Raw genomic sequence first — 19,264 nt, forward strand, 5'->3', positions numbered from 1 at the left:
GAGTCCAGCCCCCTGCCTTCACTAGCAGGACCAAGTACTGATTTTGCCCCAGATCCCCAAGTGGCCCCCTCAAGGATTGAACTCACAACCCTGGGTTTAGCAGGCCAATGCTCAAATCACTGAGCTATCCCTCCCCCCGTTGGACTGCATTGGAGACAACTTTTTATTTCAGAAGGTTGAAAAAGCTACTAGGGGGGAAGCTGTTCTAGACTTGATTTTAACAAATAGGGAGGAACTCGTTGAGAATGTGAAAGTAGAAGGCAGCCTGGGTGAAAGTGATCATGAAATCATAGAGTTTGCAATTCTAAGGAAGGGTAGAAGGGAGAACAGCAAAATAGAGACAATGGATTTCAGGAAGGCAGATTTTGGGAAGCTCAGAGAGCTGATAGGTAAGGTCCCATGGGAATCAAGACTGAGGAGAAAAACAACTGAGGAGAGTTGGCAGTTTTTCAAAGGGACACTATTAAGGGCCCAAAAGCAAGCTATTCTGCTGGTTAGGAAAGATAGAAAATGTGGCAAAAGACCACCTTGGCTTAACCACGAGATCTTGCACGATCTAAAAAATAAAAAGGAGTCATATAAAAACATATGGAAACTAGGACAGATTACAAAGGATGAATATAGGCAAACAACACAGGAATGCAGGGGCAAGATTAGAAAGGCAAAGGCACAAAATGAGCTCAAACTAGCTACGGGAATAAAAGGAAACAAGAAGACTTTTTATCAATACATTAGAAGCAAGAGGAAGACCAAAGACAGAGTAGGCCCACTGCTTAGTGAAGAGGGAGAAACAGTAACAGGAAACTTGGAAATGGCAGAGATGCTTAATGACTTCTTTGTTTCGGTCTTCACCGAGAAGTCTGAAGGAATGCCTAACATAGTGAATTGGGAAGGGGGTAGGTTTAGCCGATAAAATAAAAAAAGAACAAGTTAAAAATCACTTAGAAAAGTTAGATGCCTGCAAGTCACCCGGGCCTGATGAAATGCATCCTAGAATACTCAAGGAGCTAATAGAGGAGGTATCTGAGCCTCTAGCTATTATCTTTGGAAAGTCATGGGAGACGGGAGAGATTCCAGAAGACTGGAAAAGGGCAAATATAGTGCCCATCTATAAAAAGGGAAATAAAAACAACCCAGGTAACTACAGACCAGTTAGTTTAACTTCTGTGCCAGGGAAGATAATGGAGCAAGTAATGAAGGAAATCATCTGCAAACACTTGGAAGGTGGTAAGGTGATAGGGAACAGCCAGCATGGATTTGTGAAGAACAAATCATGTCAAACCAATCTGATAGCTTTCTTTGATAGGATAACGAGCCTTGTGGATAAGGGTGAAGCGGTGGATGTGGTATACCTAGACTTTAGTAAGGCATTTGATACGGTCTCGCATGATATTCTTATCGATAAACTAGGCAAATACAAATTAGATGGGGCTACTATAAGGTGGGTGCATAACTGGCTGGATAACCGTACTCAGAGAGTTGTTATTAATGGTTCCCAATCCTGCTGGAAAGGCGTAACGAGTGGGGTACCGCAGGGGTCTGTTTTGGGACCGGCTCTGTTCAATATCTTCATCAACGACTTAGATATTGGCATAGAAAGTACGCTTATTAAGTTTGCGGATTATACCAAACTGGGAGGGATTGCAACTACTTTGGAGGACAGGGTCATAATTCAAAATGATCTGGACAAATTGGAGAAATGGTCTGAGTTAAACAGGATGAAGTTTAACAAAGACAAATGCAAAGTGCTCCACTTAGGAAGGAAAAATCAATTTCACACATACAGAATGGGAAAAGACTGTCTAGGAAGGAGTACGGCAGAAAGGGATCTAGGGGTTATAGTGGACCACAAGCTAAATATGAGTCAACAGTGTGATGCTGTTGCAAAAAAAGCAAACATGATTCTGGGATGCATTAACAGGTGTGTTGTGAGCAAGACACGAGAAGTCATTCTTCCGCTCTACTCTGCTCTGGTTAGGCCTCAGCTGGAGTATTGTGTCCAGTTCTGGGCGCCGCATTTTAAAAAAGATGTGGAGAAATTGGAAAGGGTCCAAAGAAGAGCAACAAGAATGATTAAAGGTCTTGAGAACATGACCTATGAATGAAGGCTGAAAGAACTAGGTTTGTTTAGTTTAGAAAAGAGAAGACTGAGAGGGGACATGATAGCAGTTTTCAGGTATCTAAAAGGGTGTCATAAGGAGGAGGGAGAGAACTTGTTCACCTTAGCTTCTAAGGATAGAACCAGAAACAATGGGTTTAAACTGCAGCAAGGGAGGTCTAGGTTGGACATTAGGAAAAAGTTCCTAACTGTCAGGGTGGTTAAACACTGGAACAAATTGCCTCGGGAGGTTGTGGAATCTCCGTCTCTGGAGATATTTAAGAGTAGGTTAGATAAATGTCTATCAGGGATGGTCTAGACAGTATTTGGTCCTGCCATGTGGGCAGGGGACTGGACTCGATGACCTCTCGAGGTCCCTTCCAGTCCTATAATCTATAATCTATGAATATTATTAATCATGATTGAAGCTCTTTTTTATGGGAGCTCCTATACCTACCCTGGGACCTATCGGCTCTTTTATCATGTTGTGAGGGGTTGGGAGAGAAATGTTAAGAACAACGAGTCTGCTTGACTTGTGCCTGCCTTTTTCACATTTTATCTGAATCCCACCTTTTTGCTTGATCACCGTGGTCTACAGTTCACTTCCTCAACACATATCAAAAGTTGATGTGATTCATCCCATTCTCTGTCAGAGAGCTGTCTATTGGTGTAACTTTGCAATCACATCACTGTTTGTATTTTGCCTTTATTTTAACTGAGGGAAATTCCTGTGTTTTTTTAGGATGAAGTAAGAGAAAATATTTCACGGGGAATGGCAATTCTAGGTCCTACGTTTACGCTTGATGCCCTTGTTGAGTGTCTTGTGATTGGTGTTGGTACTATGTCAGGTGAGTAATATAGTCAAGAGTCTAGTTATCTCAAGCTAAAAAAAGAAAGAATTCACAGCTAACGTGTCAATTATCTCCTGGTCCTCAAACAATAGATGTTCTTACTAGTCATATTTCAGTGTCTTGGCACAATTAGGGAGATGTAGTCATTGCCTATATTTTGAATTTACTTGCTTTTTGTTATCTTAAAACAGATGTGAATAGTATTGCAGGTGCTGATGACATGAAGGAAAATGCAGATTTCCATTGAATTCTTGTAGGACACTGCATGGGTGCAAGGCTCTCTTGCACAGATCACTTTACAGGGTTGGGGTCTTATTTTGTACGCTATTCTCTTACTATTTTGGGATGAACTGAAATCTCCCACTATAGCGGAACTTCTTTAATCCATTACACTTTCAGTACAGATGGGATGGGATAGTCAGCCCTTTTATGATGTACAAAGTCAGTTTAATGTTGTTGTGCTACTATTATGATACCTTTTCAGCATAAAGAAAGCACATTGTGTAAGATGTAAGCACAAAATGTAAGAATGTTTTTGCCTCTTTTTAATGTAGGGGTGCGACAGCTTGAAATCATGTGCTGCTTTGGCTGCATGTCTGTTCTTGCCAACTACTTTGTCTTCCTGACTTTCTTTCCAGCATGTGTCTCCTTGGTATTAGAGGTAAGACCAGTTTCAAGATGGCATCAGTAGTATAACAGCATATTGGCCTAATGCTGGTGTCCTGTTTTTCTTTGTATAGCTATTAATTTAAAATGAGAGATAACAATTTAATATGGCACCCAAGTTTAGCCTTCACAATTTATATCCTATTATACATTTATTTCTTTGTTCAAGAGGAATCATAATCAAAGTTATAATTTACATGGTTGTAGTCAGAGGTGAAAGTAAGCTGGACCGGCTTCTCTGGCGGTGATTTAAAGGGCCCAGGGCTCCAGCTGCTGTGGGGAGACCTGGGCCCTTTAAATCACCGCCGGAGTTCCGGCAGCCAGGCTTGGGTGGGGATTTAAAGGTCCCAGAGCTCCGGCGGCGCTTTAAAGGGCCCGGGGCTCCCCGCAGCGGCCGGAGCCCTGGGCCCTTTAAATCACCGCCGGAGCCCTGCTGCCACTACCCCAGGGTACCCAGGCAATTTTAAATCTTGAAAGGCCCCGCCTCTTCCGGTTGAGGCCACGCCCCACTATGGACTCTGGTGTACCGGTAAGTCCTTTAAGTTACTTTCACCCCTGGTTGTGGTATATCTGGAACAAAATCATATGTCACGTACAGTAGTTTTTAGATGTTGAAAATAATAATAGTATATAATCTTCCAATTATCAATATTTAAAACTTGCAGTTGTTTTTTGTGTGTGTTCAACTTTATTCTTCTGCAATAGCTTCTAAACAAATAAGGTTATTGTATATTCCCTGTATACATACGTATACCTCTAATGAACATGAATGCATTGTGTGCTGGGAGGAATTAAATTATTTCATCAAAACAGAGAGAAGTTATGTCCTGGGTAATATCCCCTTTTACAACTAATTTTGGAGCAGAATAGAGCAAAAAATTACATAGTTTCTTGTACTACAGTTCCAGTAATTAATTTGAAAGGTCAACATTCCCGTTTATATGATGCCCTTTAACTTTCAGTATAATGTTCAGGCACAATCTTATGCTCGGAAACGCTGGGGATCATATTTTGAGATCTGAATCAGTGTTAATCTTGATTTCTGGATATTTGATTTACAGGCACTATGACTTAAATAGTCAAAATTTGTTGCCTAATGTTACACTCCTGCATTTGTATTTAAGCACCTAAGTGGCATGGAGTTTGTTTTGTTCTCTTCAGAACTGCTGGGCAGCTCTCACTCTTGCTCAGATAGACTTCAGTGAGATTTGTGGATGCTCAGCTTCTCTGAAAATTGAGCCAGTTCCAGGCCCCAATTCAGGAAAGCACGTGCTTAAATCTTTTCCTGAATGAGGAGGCTTTTGTGAACCAAGGCTTTATTTATTTTATGGACTTAAGGGCTTAACTTTAGACACAGAAGTTTGAACATTTTGGGCTGAGAGCCTCCTGCTTGGGTCTTAAATTTTCTCTTTGGTTCCTGTATTGCCACTGAGTCTTCAGTGTGGTATTAAGTGGATCAAATGTAACTACAGGCTTGTGTACAGGAGAAAGTTCAACCAGTTTAACTAAAGGTGTGATTTGTAAATGATTTAGTTAAATTGGTGCAAAAGGCTGTATAGACACTCTTATTGTGGTTTAGGTTAAGTTGGTTTGAAGTCATTGTAAACTAAGCCAAAACAAGCCAGTTTTAAACCAAAAAGGAAGTGCCCAAATAGGCAGTTGCACTGGTTTAAAAACTGATTTAGATTAAACTGGTACAACTTTCTTGTGTTGACAGAGCCTTAGTAATCAAATTCTCTAGGGACATAATAATAAAAAGTTTGCTTGCTTCTGTTTCTTTAAATATATGCACTGAACAGGGTCTTTTGTTTTTCCTTGTAGCTTTCTCGTGAAAGTCGTGAGGGGCGTCCCATATGGCAACTTAGTCATTTTGCCCGTGTTTTGGAAGAAGAAGAAAACAAACCAAACCCTGTAACTCAGAGGGTTAAAATGATTATGGTATGTGGGGTTTTTCCCTTTCTTTAGAGAAAAGCAACCATATAATTAAATGTATGCATAAATATTTCTCAGTTACTGTAAAGTTATATTCCCTGCGTGTTGTCAACACCAGCCTTTAGTTTTAAACCTAGGAGGGCATGGGAAAGTAAAAGAAAAAAAATTTTTTTTTTTAAATTGCTACTTATTACTAGGTTTGGTGGCTAGTTACAGCTGGAAACAGGTTTCACTTTTCTCTCTCTCCTTTTTAAGTCTCTAGGTCTGGTTCTTGTTCATGCTCACAGTCGCTGGATAGCAGAACCATCTGCTCAAAACAGTACAGCGGAAAATTCAGTGGGAATGGATGAAAATGTACCAAAGAGAATTGAACCTAATGTTTCTCTATGGCAATTTTATCTTTCTAGGTGGGTGAATATCTTGGGCCTTCTAAGTATTCTGTTGCATCTTCCACTGACTGAGGCTTATTCTCTGGTGCTTTCAGGTTACTTTGTAAGGCAAAGTACTTTGCAAAGCAACCATAAACCCATCTGCTCTGGCCACTGTAGGATTCCCTACATATGGAGATCCTTGTGTGACATGGCATTCCATAGTCAATTTAATGGTAATTGATGTAGTCTAGTCAGGTGTTCAAACCAGCTTCCCTTTACTCTGGGAACATTGGCACAGCTTCTCCCACACATGCACCACCCATCCCCAAGGACTTGGAAAAAAGGTCCTTGTCACTGTTCTCTCTCCTTGTGATCAATTTTTTTCTAACGTTAAGGTACTATGGAATTGATTGTCAGAGGTTCTGACAACCTACAACTCAATTAAAGTCAGTGGGAGCCATGGATTCCTATCACCTCTGAAAATCAGCCTCTAAATCTCTTGATTCCTTACCTATTTAAGCAGCTTAATTTCTGTATCCACTATAATAATTGCCTCAGATGGCAAGATAAGATATTTGAACCACAATACATTTACCAGGAGATAACTGTTAAATCAGTTGATTTAGATGTTGAATGGCACATGCCTTCTGAGTGATTTAGTATTATATTTCTCTTTGCTAGGGTTTCAACATAGGAATTGCTGTTTACTGTGGTTTAGTAAATATTTAGTGAGAGAAGTTTTAGGTGTCACTGCTGTTCTTCAAACATGCTGAACTGCCGTGCTGTTTCTTTTCTAAAGTAGCGTACTTCAATAATGTATTATAAAGGGGGTAGAGTTCTAACAACTGCATAAATTATGATCAACATATTGCTCTTGTTAAAGCAAATGGATGCCCCAGTGATACATTTTATAAAATGTAGCTATATACACGAGATTATATAAACATTGCAGGTTAGCTTTGTAGCATTTTCTTGTTAGGTATTAGCTTGCCTGTCTTGCTTGTTTGTTAAAGCAATGTGAGTTTATAGTGATATACAAATGTTTTTTATATACTAAAAACACATTTACATTTACTTCTTGTTTGATCCTCCTTCAGAATGGCCAGTTTGGACATTGAGCAAGTAATCACTCTTGGTTTAGCTCTTCTTCTTGCTGTGAAATACATCTTCTTTGAACAGACAGAGACGGAGTCCACGCTCTCACTGAAGAACCCCATAACCTCTCCCTTGATAGTTCAGAAAAAGATTCCTGATAACTGCTGCAGAAAACAGTCTGTACTTGTAAAAAATCATCAGAAATCCAGCACAGTAGAAGAGGCTGTAATTTCCAGAGAGAGAAAAGGTAATATATATGCTTTGGGTATCTTAGGTACTGAAGGATCCAATGCTGGGGCTATTTTGCAACCAAAAAACTGTACTCTGTTGAGATTTTTGTAATCTAAATTCCAATTTTAATTTGTCTTTATGCAGTTGAAGTAATAAAACCTGCATTAGCAGAGCCATCAGCCAAGGCTACATTTGTGGTTGGTAGTTGCATCCCTATGGAAACAACTTCTCTCCTTAATAGAAAGGAGCCTGAAATTGAATTGCCCAAAGAGCCACGCTCCACTGAAGAATGTTTATGTATACTTGGAAATGCAGAGGTAAGAAAAGAGAACTATAAGGTTTCCAGTTCTGCTGAGAAGTTCAAGACCAAAAATTATAAGCAGTGTTTTTAAACTTCACAGTGAAATCATGTTTGTGAATACATTTTTCAATTGATTGCATTGCTCTTACAATTGAGTGTATGTGTAAATAGCATGGCTTACACTCTTAGTATACACCCATTGCAAAATGCACTTTAGAGATCATTTCTGGTGCAGTCAATTCCTGCTTTTCAATTATTTGTATATGTTCTGATTCTTGAATGCATGCAGCCAAAAATTCAGTTTTTGCCCATTTTTGTAAACAAAAGATTTGTTACCATATCTCCCCCCCAAAAAATTCCATATCATAGTAGCTTTCCCGCTCATGAAAAACTAGAGTGTTAGTCCATACATCTATTAAAGGTGGCTGGTTGAGAGCAACATAAGGTGCTCAGTTTTCTTTACCCTCAGCTTCCAAGCTCTCTGAAATCTCCGAGGTTGTGTGGCTACTGATTCTGATTCCCCATTAGACAGAGTATTGTGCTCCCTCCAGACCAGTGGTCCCAAGCTTTTCACGTTCCTCTCCCCCCTCCAACCCATCTGCATCTCCCCCATGGGAGCAGCGGTCAGGGGGAGGGCGGGGAAAGAAGGGAGGTGCGGACAGAGGTAAGGGGGCTGAGGCTGGTCCCAAAGCTGCAAGGGCCTAGGTTGGGGGCGGGGCTGGGGCGGGAGCAGAGGCAGGGCCGGAGCAGAGATGGGGGCAAAGCGGGGCTGGGAGGCACTCCCTCCCCACCTGCTGGGGGGGGCCCACTGTGCTCCCCACCCACTGGGGGGGGCACTCCCCACAGTTTGGGGACCACTGCTACAGAACATCAGACTTCCCCCTTTCCCCCAATTTGTACTTTACAGAAAAATGTCCATTTATAAACTTGTACATAATCTGTCTTCTTTGGATAGTTCCACACACAGAGCCAGATCCTCAGCCGGCATTTGACTTCAGTGGAGCTATGTAATTAATGCTACCTGAGGATCTGTCCTGTAGTGTTTAAAGTAAGAGTCTACCTTCACTCTGGAAAAGCAATGAAATTTCGTAATGGAACTTTTAGTCTATACATAACTCTTTAGTTTGGCTAGGTATTGCAGGTTATTTGATGGTAAGCATGTACTACAATACATTACAATGAGTAAAAGCCTCACTCTGAATCTCACAACATTTTATAAGTTTAAGTTACAGCTGGGGTATCTGGGCGAGGTTTGTTAGTTTCCTTTGCTTTTGGTTTATGTGGATTCATGATTGACACAGACCAGTAATTCATTTAGAATGATTTTCTTTGTATGCTGCAGTTTACGGATGTCGATAATGAAACAGATTCTTTAGGTATGATTTGCAGAAGTAAAGAGTATCCTTTACCATACTGGAAACATTAAAAGTTGTACTGCAGTTTGTACAAACACAAAACTTTTTTTTTTTTTTTTTTTAATTTCTAGAGAGGTGCAAAATTCCTCACTGATGCAGAAGTCATCAACCTAGTCAATGCTAAGCATATTCCTGCTTACAAATTGGAAACTTTGATGGAAACTCAGGAACGTGGTGTATTTATTCGCAGACAGATGTTATCTCAGAAGCTCCCTGAACCTTCAGCCCTACAATATCTTCCTTACAGGCATTACAATTATTCTTTGGTAAGTATAATGGAGACAAGCAAGAGTGAATTAATTTTTAAATTTTAAGGTAACTCCTTTTGTGTGTTTTTCCCCAAATTCTTCTCAAAATTATAATTCATGTGCTCCACTTCCAAGGAATTAAGACAGAGCTGTCAATTATAGTTTCAGCCTGTCTTCATACAAACACAGACTGCATGGGTATTCATTCAGTTCACATCTGAAAGTTCTCACACACATAAGTATTGGATACTTAATTTTTTGAAATGAAAACTTAAGAGTACAGATCAGTTTTGTAGCATGATCAAAAAGGACAATTATGTATTAATGTATACAGTTCCCTAATCTCTAAATTTAGGGCTTTGATAATACCACAGCTGAGTTTACTGGGATGAGTGAAAATGTGAGTTGAGTCATAATAAAGGGAAAGTTATTCAAAATCCAGATTGTTTGTTAGTTTAATACAGTTTTCACTTTGTACAGTAACTCTCCTAATAGATACAAGCACACTAGTATAAAAAAAAAAATTCTTTCTGCAGTTTTATCTGTTATTATACATTACTTCAATGATTAAACCCTTCAGTGAACTTCAGAAGATTACTGTCAAGCTTTACTAAATACTTCCAAACTTTGTGCCGTATAAAACATTGCAGTGTAAAAATGTTGTATTTTATTGATGAGTCAGTTGGTAAAGTAGGCTAATTTTTATTTATTTTATTTGTTGATGGCGATTTGTTATCAATTTCTCAACATGCTATCGCAATGCCGTATCCTTAATGACTGTTAAATCTAACATTTTTTTTTTAAGGTAATGGGAGCTTGCTGTGAAAATGTGATTGGATACATGCCCATCCCTGTAGGTGTAGCTGGGCCACTTTTCCTGGATAGCAAAGAGTTTCAAGTTCCAATGGCAACAACAGAAGGCTGTCTGGTAGCAAGCACAAACAGAGGGTGCAGAGCAATACTTGTAAGTAAAATTCATTCTTGGAGGGTTAGCTCCTTGCCTTGATTAAGAGCCCATCACTTAATACAAAATGAGTTGAATTGTGTAAGATAGATAGGTATCTATTTAATTAACGTTATTACAAATTACCAATAATTCCCAGTAATGTTATTCATTTTCCCCTTTGGTCTTAGCTTGGTGGAGGAGCCAATAGCCGTATTCTAGCAGATGGGATGACTCGAGGACCAGTTGTAAGATTACCCTCTGCCTGCCAGGCTGCAGAAGTGAAGGCTTGGCTTGAAAACTCTGAAGGGTTTAAAATTGTCAAAGATGCATTTGACAGCACAAGTAGGTTAGTAACATGGCTTTCTGTAAAGTATTTACTAATGTAAATATAGAAATCTCCCATGTTTAGGTGTACTACGATGCAAGAAATTACATGATACTAGATTCAGGGATCCAAATAACTTGGATTCTAAGTAATCAACAACATCATTCATGTCCAATATCTGGTTAACCATTAGGGCTGCAAACAAATGTTATATCCCCTAGGAAAATACGGAATTCAATCACAGGAAGAAAAAGGAAGTTAAAATGGTATTATTCTGATTACCATTCATACTTGTTACTACCTCCAAAAACACTCTCACAATTCAGTTCTGACTTGATTTTAATGGTTGTTATCCTGCACTTGTAGAATTAGAACCAATGTTGTACACCACCATCTAATCTTTCAAATGATATAACATGTTCTTCTCTAATTCTAGAGGCTAAAGAGAATATTGACCCTTTAATGCCAGAACTGACAGGGTGGGGAGAAGCATAACAGTATTAAACGTAACATGATTTAGAGCATGAGTGTCATAACTTCTCTTATCCTCATCCCTCCCAAGTATTTGTTGTTGTATATTAACTCTGGAAAATCGAAGACTGATTTTTCGGTATTGGTTAGCAGAGTCATGTTCCACAAAAGCAGGTGGAGGTCAGTAGTACGCATGAGCATATTCCAGCAAGGCCTGATACCATGGTATAGAGCCATCCTTCCTGCTGTTGAATAATGGGCAATATCTTCAAGTTAGTTTGTTCTTGCTTACTGCATAGCAATAGAATTGGGTTGTGGGACATGCCTTTACTATCACTGCTCTAGACACTGTTTCTCAATATAAATGACTTAAGAATTGCCAAATCTCCTTCTTTAGTAGTTAATATTCAGTAACATAGAATTTTTTTGTCAGGGATGGAGGGAGGGAATTGTTTGAAATTAGGTAACTACAACACTAAGATCTTGTATTTCACAAATTGCATGGCTAGAAAAATTAGGCAACCCAGTACAGTTACTTTCAGGAGCAGTAAATTTTCTTAAACATTTGTCTTGGATCAGCTGTCAGAGAACTTTGTGCCTGGTAGTTGGTGCTGATTTAATTTTGTGCATAGAGCAGGAGGAGGAGCCCACATTGTGCATGGTGCTTAACAGGGTTATCCAGAACTAATGGCTTACTGTCATTTGTAGCTGAAAAGCAGCCTGTAGTCTTCTACGAGCTACTAAGGGAGAGAGAAAGAATTGTTAGTAGTCAGTTGATTCTCTTTTATTTACAGGTTTGCTCGTCTGCAAAAGCTTCACATCAGTCTGGCTGGTCGTAACCTTTATATCCGTTTTCAGTCTGAAACAGGGGATGCAATGGGAATGAACATGATCTCAAAAGTAAGATCCAGTCTGTTTCTACTTAGCATTTTTTGGAAGAAAAAAAAAAAAAACCTAGTTAAAGCATGTCACTAAATTAACTCTGAGTTAGTTTGTCCTGTCTTACTTGACTATACAGGGAGTGGAAGCAAGGACACAGGACTCCCCACTTCCCTCCCTTCAGCTTCTCCCCCTTTCTTTTTCTGGGGCTTGTATAAGGGCCATCCAGAATCAGAGTCCTGTGTTAGGGTTTATAGTGCTTTTGAGAGGAAAATTTACTTTCTGTCCCTTAAGTGCTTAAATCTAAAATAGGCCAAACAGTGAGAAATGTTGTGAGTGAGAAATTAAAGTGATTATTAATCCTACTTCAACTTCATTCTTATTGGCCATCTTCCCATATGAACTTGATTTTTTTACCTTTGCTTGTTTTATTTACCTTAGGCAATTTACCGAGGGCAGGCTGTGTCTCTCTAGTGATATAAAATGGTAAACTGTAATGGTTTTGTTTTGTGTCTTTGACCATAATCAAGAGTAGTAGCTAAGCAATGAAGACCGGAGGGTTAAAATGACTATATTTAAAAAGAAAAAAATCTGTTCATGCAACTCAGGCTCTCCTTCTTCCCCCAATCCAGAATAAAGGGAAGAATTGATCCCAGAGTATTAAGATCCATGTTGTGTGCATACCTTGATAAGTGCCAGTGTTCTCTGGTCCTATGTAGCCACTTTGGAGTTAGAGGGGGCAGAGCCTCCACCCACCTGTGCAGCCCCAGGATGAGCCCCCATGCATGGTGGGGAGGAGCAAAGGCTTGTAAATTCATTATTTCCTCTACGAACAATTGAGTGAGATGGGGGCAGAGCAATGATTATATTATCCCTACCCACCAGCACCGTCTTACCCAAAAGGGGAGTCCAGGTTTCCAGCGATATGCTTTCCTTGCACAGGGGCTGAGCCCAAAGGTTCAGTCTAGCCCTGATGTCTTACTATCTCTGTGATGGTTAGTCACATATTAGTTAAGTTCTCCAGTGGTTTATAATACAATCCTCATGAGAAGTTAAGCTTCATTTATATCTGCTTCTGTCAGGGTACCGAAAAGGCACTTGCGAGACTGCAAGAAGAGTTTCCTGATCTCCAGGTTCTAGCTATTAGTGGTAACTATTGTACAGACAAAAAGCCTGCTGCCATAAATTGGATAGAAGGCAGAGGGAAGTCTGTTGTCTGCGAAGCAGTCATTCCAGCCAAGGTGGTCAGAGAAGTAAGTACCGCTTTGATTCATCTTGGAATCAAAAGCACTTTTGTCTAACCAAACTAATCCCTTTTATAAAAATTTAACTTGAAATTGAAATTTATAAATTGTACATAATGATGACTCTTCACTTTGAGCATTATTGTAGGATCATGGACGTTATAGATAAAAGTGACTTACTAGTAGAGGATTTTTCATTCAATATACTTTTGTGCTGTCTGGTTTAAAATGTCTGAAGTGGTGGGTCTTCCACCCCTTCTTTTGAAAGACTATTGCACAGTCTAATAGATCTGACACTCAAGTAATTTACCTGATATTCAGTTCAGTTTTAATAATCTTTGTAACCGGTCCCTTGGATACTCCATAGCAAATTAATCTGCAGCAGTTAGCCTGGGTTCTGCTACACCTCACAGTGCACAAGACTGGAAATTCTTTGGGACTTTCATGTAAAGAGATTTTGATTGAATTAAATATGTGAAAATGAGTAATGCAGTCAGTAGTATTTCTTGTGACTTAATTTGATATTTAATTTTTTAGTGACCCAGAAATTTGTTGTACTGCAGAATTTTGTATTAAAAATATATAACTACATTGTAGAAGTCATTGGGGGAAGCTAGAGATTGTGGCAAGCTGGGATGAGGACAATTGAGGGTTTTTGCTATTTGGAGTTACCTTGGAGGCAGGTTGGTACTATCATAGCTCATTAACAGGCTTTTTCTGCCAAACTATTTTTATATTGTCATCATTAAGTTTCAGATTTAATGTCAACATTCCATTGAAATAAATGGGGTGGTTCACCACATCTCTTAGAAATATTTATTTCAGGCTTATCTGCAGACTCAGGCAAATATCTTTGCATTGGTTTGCATTCTGTTTATATTTGGAAAATTTTAGCAACTGTAAGAACTTAAATTATTTTCTTTTAAATGAAAGTCTACTTTTTAGAGAACTGTTCTGCGGCAAGTTCCTCAGCCATGGAATCACAGTCTGAGTGCTAATACTATACAACATGGAATTACTACTGCTGTCTAATGAGAAATATAATAAAAGCATATGGCTTTGTCTAGGTATTGAAGACTACTACAGAAGCTATGGTTGAGGTTAATATAAACAAAAATTTGGTGGGCTCTGCGATGGCTGGTAGCATCGGTGGCTATAACGCCCACGCAGCAAACATTGTCACAGCTATCTACATTGCTTGTGGACAGGTAAGTTCAGCCAATTCACAGCACTATTGGGTTTTGGTTTTTTAAATATATTCTTAAGATAGTTGAACTAAACGTTTTTATTCTGACTTTAAGGATGCAGCACAGAATGTGGGCAGCTCTAACTGCATCACTCTGATGGAGTCAACAGGTCCCACAAATGAAGATCTGTATATCAGCTGTACAATGCCCTCTATAGAAATTGGAACAGTTGGTGGAGGGACCAACTTGCTACCACAGCAAGCCTGTTTGCAGGTACAAAGCATCAAAGAAAATTAAAATAACATCCCTTTAAATCAAAACTCCTCCTGGTTCTATTGTATACTGTGTGTCTAAGTAATACTGCAAGTTTTTTTCAAACTTTAGTAGGCTTTAAGATATGACTAACTAGACCAGTGGTCCCCAACCTTTCTGTTGCAATAGCATATTCATGTTCCCAGAAGAGTGTGGTGGCCGCCAAAATGCCGCTGAGAACTGGCGTCATCAAGAAGCGTCACGGCCGAAATGCCACCGAGAAGCAGCGGCATTTCGGCAGCAACGCTTCTTGGCGTTGCCGCATTTCGAGGGCTGGTTGTCCGGCGGCCGCACTCTTCGGCGGTGGGTGGTCTGGCAGAAGCGCTCCCTTGTCAGTAGGCGGGCGCACATGAATGCCCTGGTGGGCACCACGTTAAGAACCACTGAACTAGACGAAGAGTATTCATGCATTGAATTTTGAAGTTAAATGCTACTTTTTAATGTCTGAGGGACTTAAATGCTGGTTTGTTTCATGTAATTTAGTAAGGACTATTAAATAACTCTAACTGAACACAAATTTACCTTTACCAGCTCTTGATTTGGATGTTGGATATTTTTGTCTACAGATGTTAGGGGTCCAGGGTGCAAGTCAAGACAATCCTGGTGAAAATGCACGTCAGCTTGCTAAAATTGTATGTGCTACAGTAATGGCAGGGGAATTATCATTAATGGCAGCACTGGCAGCTGGACATCTAGTCAAAAGCCACATGATTCACAATAGGTAAGAAATGCAAAGCTTAGTACTATTCTCTGTGTCTTCCTCTGTCCCAAATACAGCACAATATGTAATAATGGTAAATGAAACAGTTAAAGCTACAGAGAGAGTGCTGACTCCAAAAGGCTTATCTTATTATTTTTGTTAGGTCAAAAATAAATCTACAAGATCTTCAAGGAACCTGCACCAAGAAAGCAGCTTGAACGTCAGAGGAGCGTTGAAGTGAACCATTGCCATAGCAACTGACCAGGAGTAAAGAATAATATATATTTATGACTTTTAGAAGGCAGTCTTCAGTACAAGGATTTTTGTGGAAAATAATTGAGAAGATCAGCAGACTTGTGATCAGTGAAACTCCTCCTTATGACTTTGACTTTCTTCAGCAGCTAAAAATTACTTCCTTTATGGAGATCCCAGATGTCTTGAACATGGCTTTAGAGTTTTTGATATTTCTCTTACTCTGCGCATGCTGTTCTGAAGGGTCAGCTTTATGTCATTAAGGATTGAGGGTATTTTGACTAGTGAACTCCCAGTTATGATTGAGATGGAAAACAAGTTCTGTAGTGTAATTTGTTGTATGTTTAAAAAAATGATTTGGCTAAAATTGGTTTGTATGTAATGTTCCTTGTGATTTTTGTTTTCTGGTTAAAAAAGTAGGTTTTAAATATAAAGTAATAGCCTAATTGCTTCCATGAACTCCTGATTTTAATTTTCTTTGTTCAAGTTTTAAGCTTAGGTCTTGGGTTATGAGATAATTTTATTGAGTCTCACATTAATCTGTAGAAACGATCTATTTATAGTACTTCACTTGCTGCTGTTCCACTTAACTATTAGCGCCCTAACTGAGTTGAATCATTTTTTCCTTTAAGAAAAATCTCTTGCTACATCGTGCAGAAATGTTTGACATTCTTTAACAGGGGTATGAAACCACTGCGTTCAACTGTCTGGGCATTTTGTTCAGAGAGAAGTACTGTATCATGACTTTCTAAAACTTTCATGTTACAGACATAGAAACGATTACACATCAGGCAGGTTAGAGCTTTGATAACGTTAATACAGTTTTTTACATAACTCTTTCTGTAAGTAGCAATGGATTCAAGTGACTGAATCAACAGATGTTTACACTTTTAAAATCTCATCTTTTTAAAGTACAGTGCATTTGCACATTAATAATTTTTGGTGTTCGACACTTCTTTCCCAGGGATAGGTGTTTGACCTCTGCTTAACTTGGAGATGTAATAAAGCCAGAAAAATCACGTGTCTTTAATGTTCCAGTTGGTTTTTATGTTTGATTCTTTTTAAATGTTTTCTTTTGTGAAAAAAATATAATTTATCTTCTGAAAAATCCAATTTATCCATCTTACGAAAACTTACAAGGGTCCATTGAAATGATGTTACTAGAAAAATTAACACAAGAAATGTAACTGTCCATTAAAATACTGTATTTGGACCAGTGAGATAACGTAGGGTGTTTCTTAACATTATGCAGGAAATATTAGGTAGGTTTATTTTGGTTTGACTTACTACTGAGAAAACAAGTATCAGTTGCTATGCTAAATAGTTATCCTGTCCAGTCACTGAAAGAAAACTATAAATGGATTTGAACATTCCTTCTTACTAGAAGGATGGTGTCAGCAGGTTGGTCTTTTTCTAGGGATACAGAGGCATTTTGGGGGTGGGGATGAAAGAGAGGGAATGCTGTTCTCCTAATGTGCAAGCTTGGTATAACTTGTGAGGGACTGATTTTGTAGAACATCAACTCTAATATTAATGTATTGGTCTCATAAAGCTATCATTCAAGCCAGAAGACATACTACATGCTAGGTATGCTGTGGTAGCATGTAAATATCATGAATGTTTATCTTTCTGCAGTATTGTTATCAGTAGTTTTTCTTATTTATGCAGAGTTGAAACTGCTTTGTTTCTATGTTCAACCAGTGATTTATTATTTAAAGTAACACTGAGCTGGCAATAAATGGTGGTTCAGTGTTCATTTTGGTGAATGTAACTGACATTCTGTCTTGCAGAATTAACATTTTGTATTACTAAATTGTGTACATTTTGGTACAGAATACTTTTTCAGTTTCAGTAAAACAATGGAAAAGCGTTTTGGCTTAATTGTGATATTTTTAAGTATAATTAGTGACTATATTCAATATTAATCACTGTTTCAGGGATTGTTTACATATTGTCCTTTGGTGGTATGATGAACACTTACGGAGGTGCAATAACTTCTCAATACAGTAGTTGAGTATGAAACTTTCCATTGAGGCCTATTTTGGACACTTCTCCCTACTTTCCAGGCAAAAAAGACTTCTTTTCTGGAATTTGCATGGTTGTGGTCTGCTAAAACAGAATATTTTTGCAACGTCTGTGATGGTCATTTCAGAGAGATGTGTGACCCTAAACACAAAAATGCACTTTTAGAAAAGTCTTCCAATCTGTTTGGGCTAGGACTCTAATCTTACTGCATTCACTCTGCATCAGTGAAAGCTAGTGCATCAAAATTAACTGACCAGTATGTTACTCACTACATTACACAACTCTTGAACATCAAGATTATTTACAAGGAGGAGGGAGAACTCTCAAATGAAAGTACCAGACAACAACTATGTAAATAAATATTTAATCTTAAAACCTAGTCAAATAACTACTTATTTTTTAAGTTAGCAAATTTTAAGGTTTTAAAAAATTGTAATCTGAAAATAAAGGTTTTTAAACCACTTTCCCATTAAACAAAAAGTCTGGAAATATATACCAACTTTGACTCCCTCAATTTGAGCTAGAAGCCAAAAATCCTACCATCGCAAAGAAATCTATCACCCACATCTTTCCATTTAGAAGCTAAAGTACTGATCAGAGCCTCTCCTCCCCTTGTGTTTCAGGTCCTAGGCCATAGTATACTTTCCATGTCTGGCCCACCCAACATCCAGCATTAGTCCACCAATTCCCTACAACCGGCTACTCTTTCAGTTTCCTCTCTACATCTCATGCTCTAGACCAGGGGGCCCGCAGAGTTATTAGCTGCAGCCCGGCAAGCTCCCCGCCCCCCAGTTATTTCCTGCGGCCACCAAGCTCCCCTCCCCCGCAGCACGCCGCATCCCCGCTCCTCTGCCTACCTCCAGGTGCTTCCTTTCCAGGAGGGAGGGGAGAGGAGTGGGGAGCTGTGCGCTCAGGGGAGGGGGCGGAGAAGGGCAGGGGCGGGGATTTGGGGAAGGGATTGGAATAGAGGTGGGGCCTCATGGAAGGGGTGGAGTGGGGGCCGGGGACAGAGGGGGCAGGTTGCAGTGATGTGGCCCTCGGCCCAATGTACTAGTCTTCATGTGGCCCTTGTGGTCATTTGAGGTTGAGATCTCTGCTCTAGAGCAGGGGTAGAGATCAACTTTATATATGGCGCAAATAATTTTGATTCTTTATGAAGCCCCTTTTATTGTACGCAAAACACAGCAGTGGAACCTCTTACCACAAAGGCAAAGTTTGGGGACTGAGGTGGGTCCAGGGCAGAAGATAACATGCTTACAACAAACCACCCTCAGAAACAAAAAAACACCCTGATACCAATATAGAGCACTTGTAATTGGATGGCTGGCGTCCGGTTCTTAGAGCTGCAGCTGTCTAAAGGCTACAGTAGGGCAACATATATTTTTTTAAAACGTGTTGGCTAACATGTTAAATCTCAGCACAGATGGAGTAAATTGTATTTTAACATGTTAGCTGATTGAGGTGAACTCTAGGCTGGCTTTCCTCAACCCTGAGCACTTGGGGCTGGTTCACTTTCCTCCTCTGGAGTGGCTCTGCCAGCCCACCACACCCACAGACTTGCTCCAGGGCTATATGTAGGCTTTGCCAGTGTGGCGGCAGCTTATATAGGCAAAACTCCTCTTTTGTGGGTGTAGCCTTTTCCAGCCATCTTGAGCAAAATAAGCTACCCAGCAAGAGCTCAGTTTTGCTGAAATAACTGCACCAGAGCAGGGGCT

The 19,264-nt window shown here is 39.5% G+C and overlaps 1 protein-coding gene across 3 annotated transcripts in view; it reads left to right on the top strand.

The window, feature by feature from the left end:
- The window catches only part of HMGCR (3-hydroxy-3-methylglutaryl-CoA reductase), a 31,289-nt gene extending 13,895 nt beyond the window's left edge, over nucleotides 1–17,394 (top strand). For all 3 annotated transcript variants that reach the window (XM_054031800.1, XM_054031801.1, XM_054031802.1), the window contains exons 6-20: nucleotides 2,841–2,946; nucleotides 3,504–3,610; nucleotides 5,437–5,553; nucleotides 5,803–5,954; nucleotides 7,016–7,260; nucleotides 7,389–7,561; nucleotides 9,032–9,226; nucleotides 10,014–10,172; nucleotides 10,343–10,500; nucleotides 11,745–11,850; nucleotides 12,912–13,082; nucleotides 14,141–14,281; nucleotides 14,375–14,533; nucleotides 15,139–15,293; nucleotides 15,436–17,394. In XM_054031800.1, the coding sequence (XP_053887775.1) occupies nucleotides 2,841–2,946; nucleotides 3,504–3,610; nucleotides 5,437–5,553; nucleotides 5,803–5,954; nucleotides 7,016–7,260; nucleotides 7,389–7,561; nucleotides 9,032–9,226; nucleotides 10,014–10,172; nucleotides 10,343–10,500; nucleotides 11,745–11,850; nucleotides 12,912–13,082; nucleotides 14,141–14,281; nucleotides 14,375–14,533; nucleotides 15,139–15,293; nucleotides 15,436–15,490 (2,199 nt within the window). In that variant the 3' untranslated portion in view covers nucleotides 15,491–17,394. The remainder of the gene's footprint in view (nucleotides 1–2,840; nucleotides 2,947–3,503; nucleotides 3,611–5,436; nucleotides 5,554–5,802; nucleotides 5,955–7,015; nucleotides 7,261–7,388; nucleotides 7,562–9,031; nucleotides 9,227–10,013; nucleotides 10,173–10,342; nucleotides 10,501–11,744; nucleotides 11,851–12,911; nucleotides 13,083–14,140; nucleotides 14,282–14,374; nucleotides 14,534–15,138; nucleotides 15,294–15,435) is intronic.
- Nucleotides 17,395–19,264: the final 1,870 nt, after the last annotated feature.

Source organism: Malaclemys terrapin, chromosome 6 (assembly GCF_027887155.1).
Source record: "Malaclemys terrapin pileata isolate rMalTer1 chromosome 6, rMalTer1.hap1, whole genome shotgun sequence".
NCBI lineage: Eukaryota > Metazoa > Chordata > Testudines > Emydidae > Malaclemys > Malaclemys terrapin.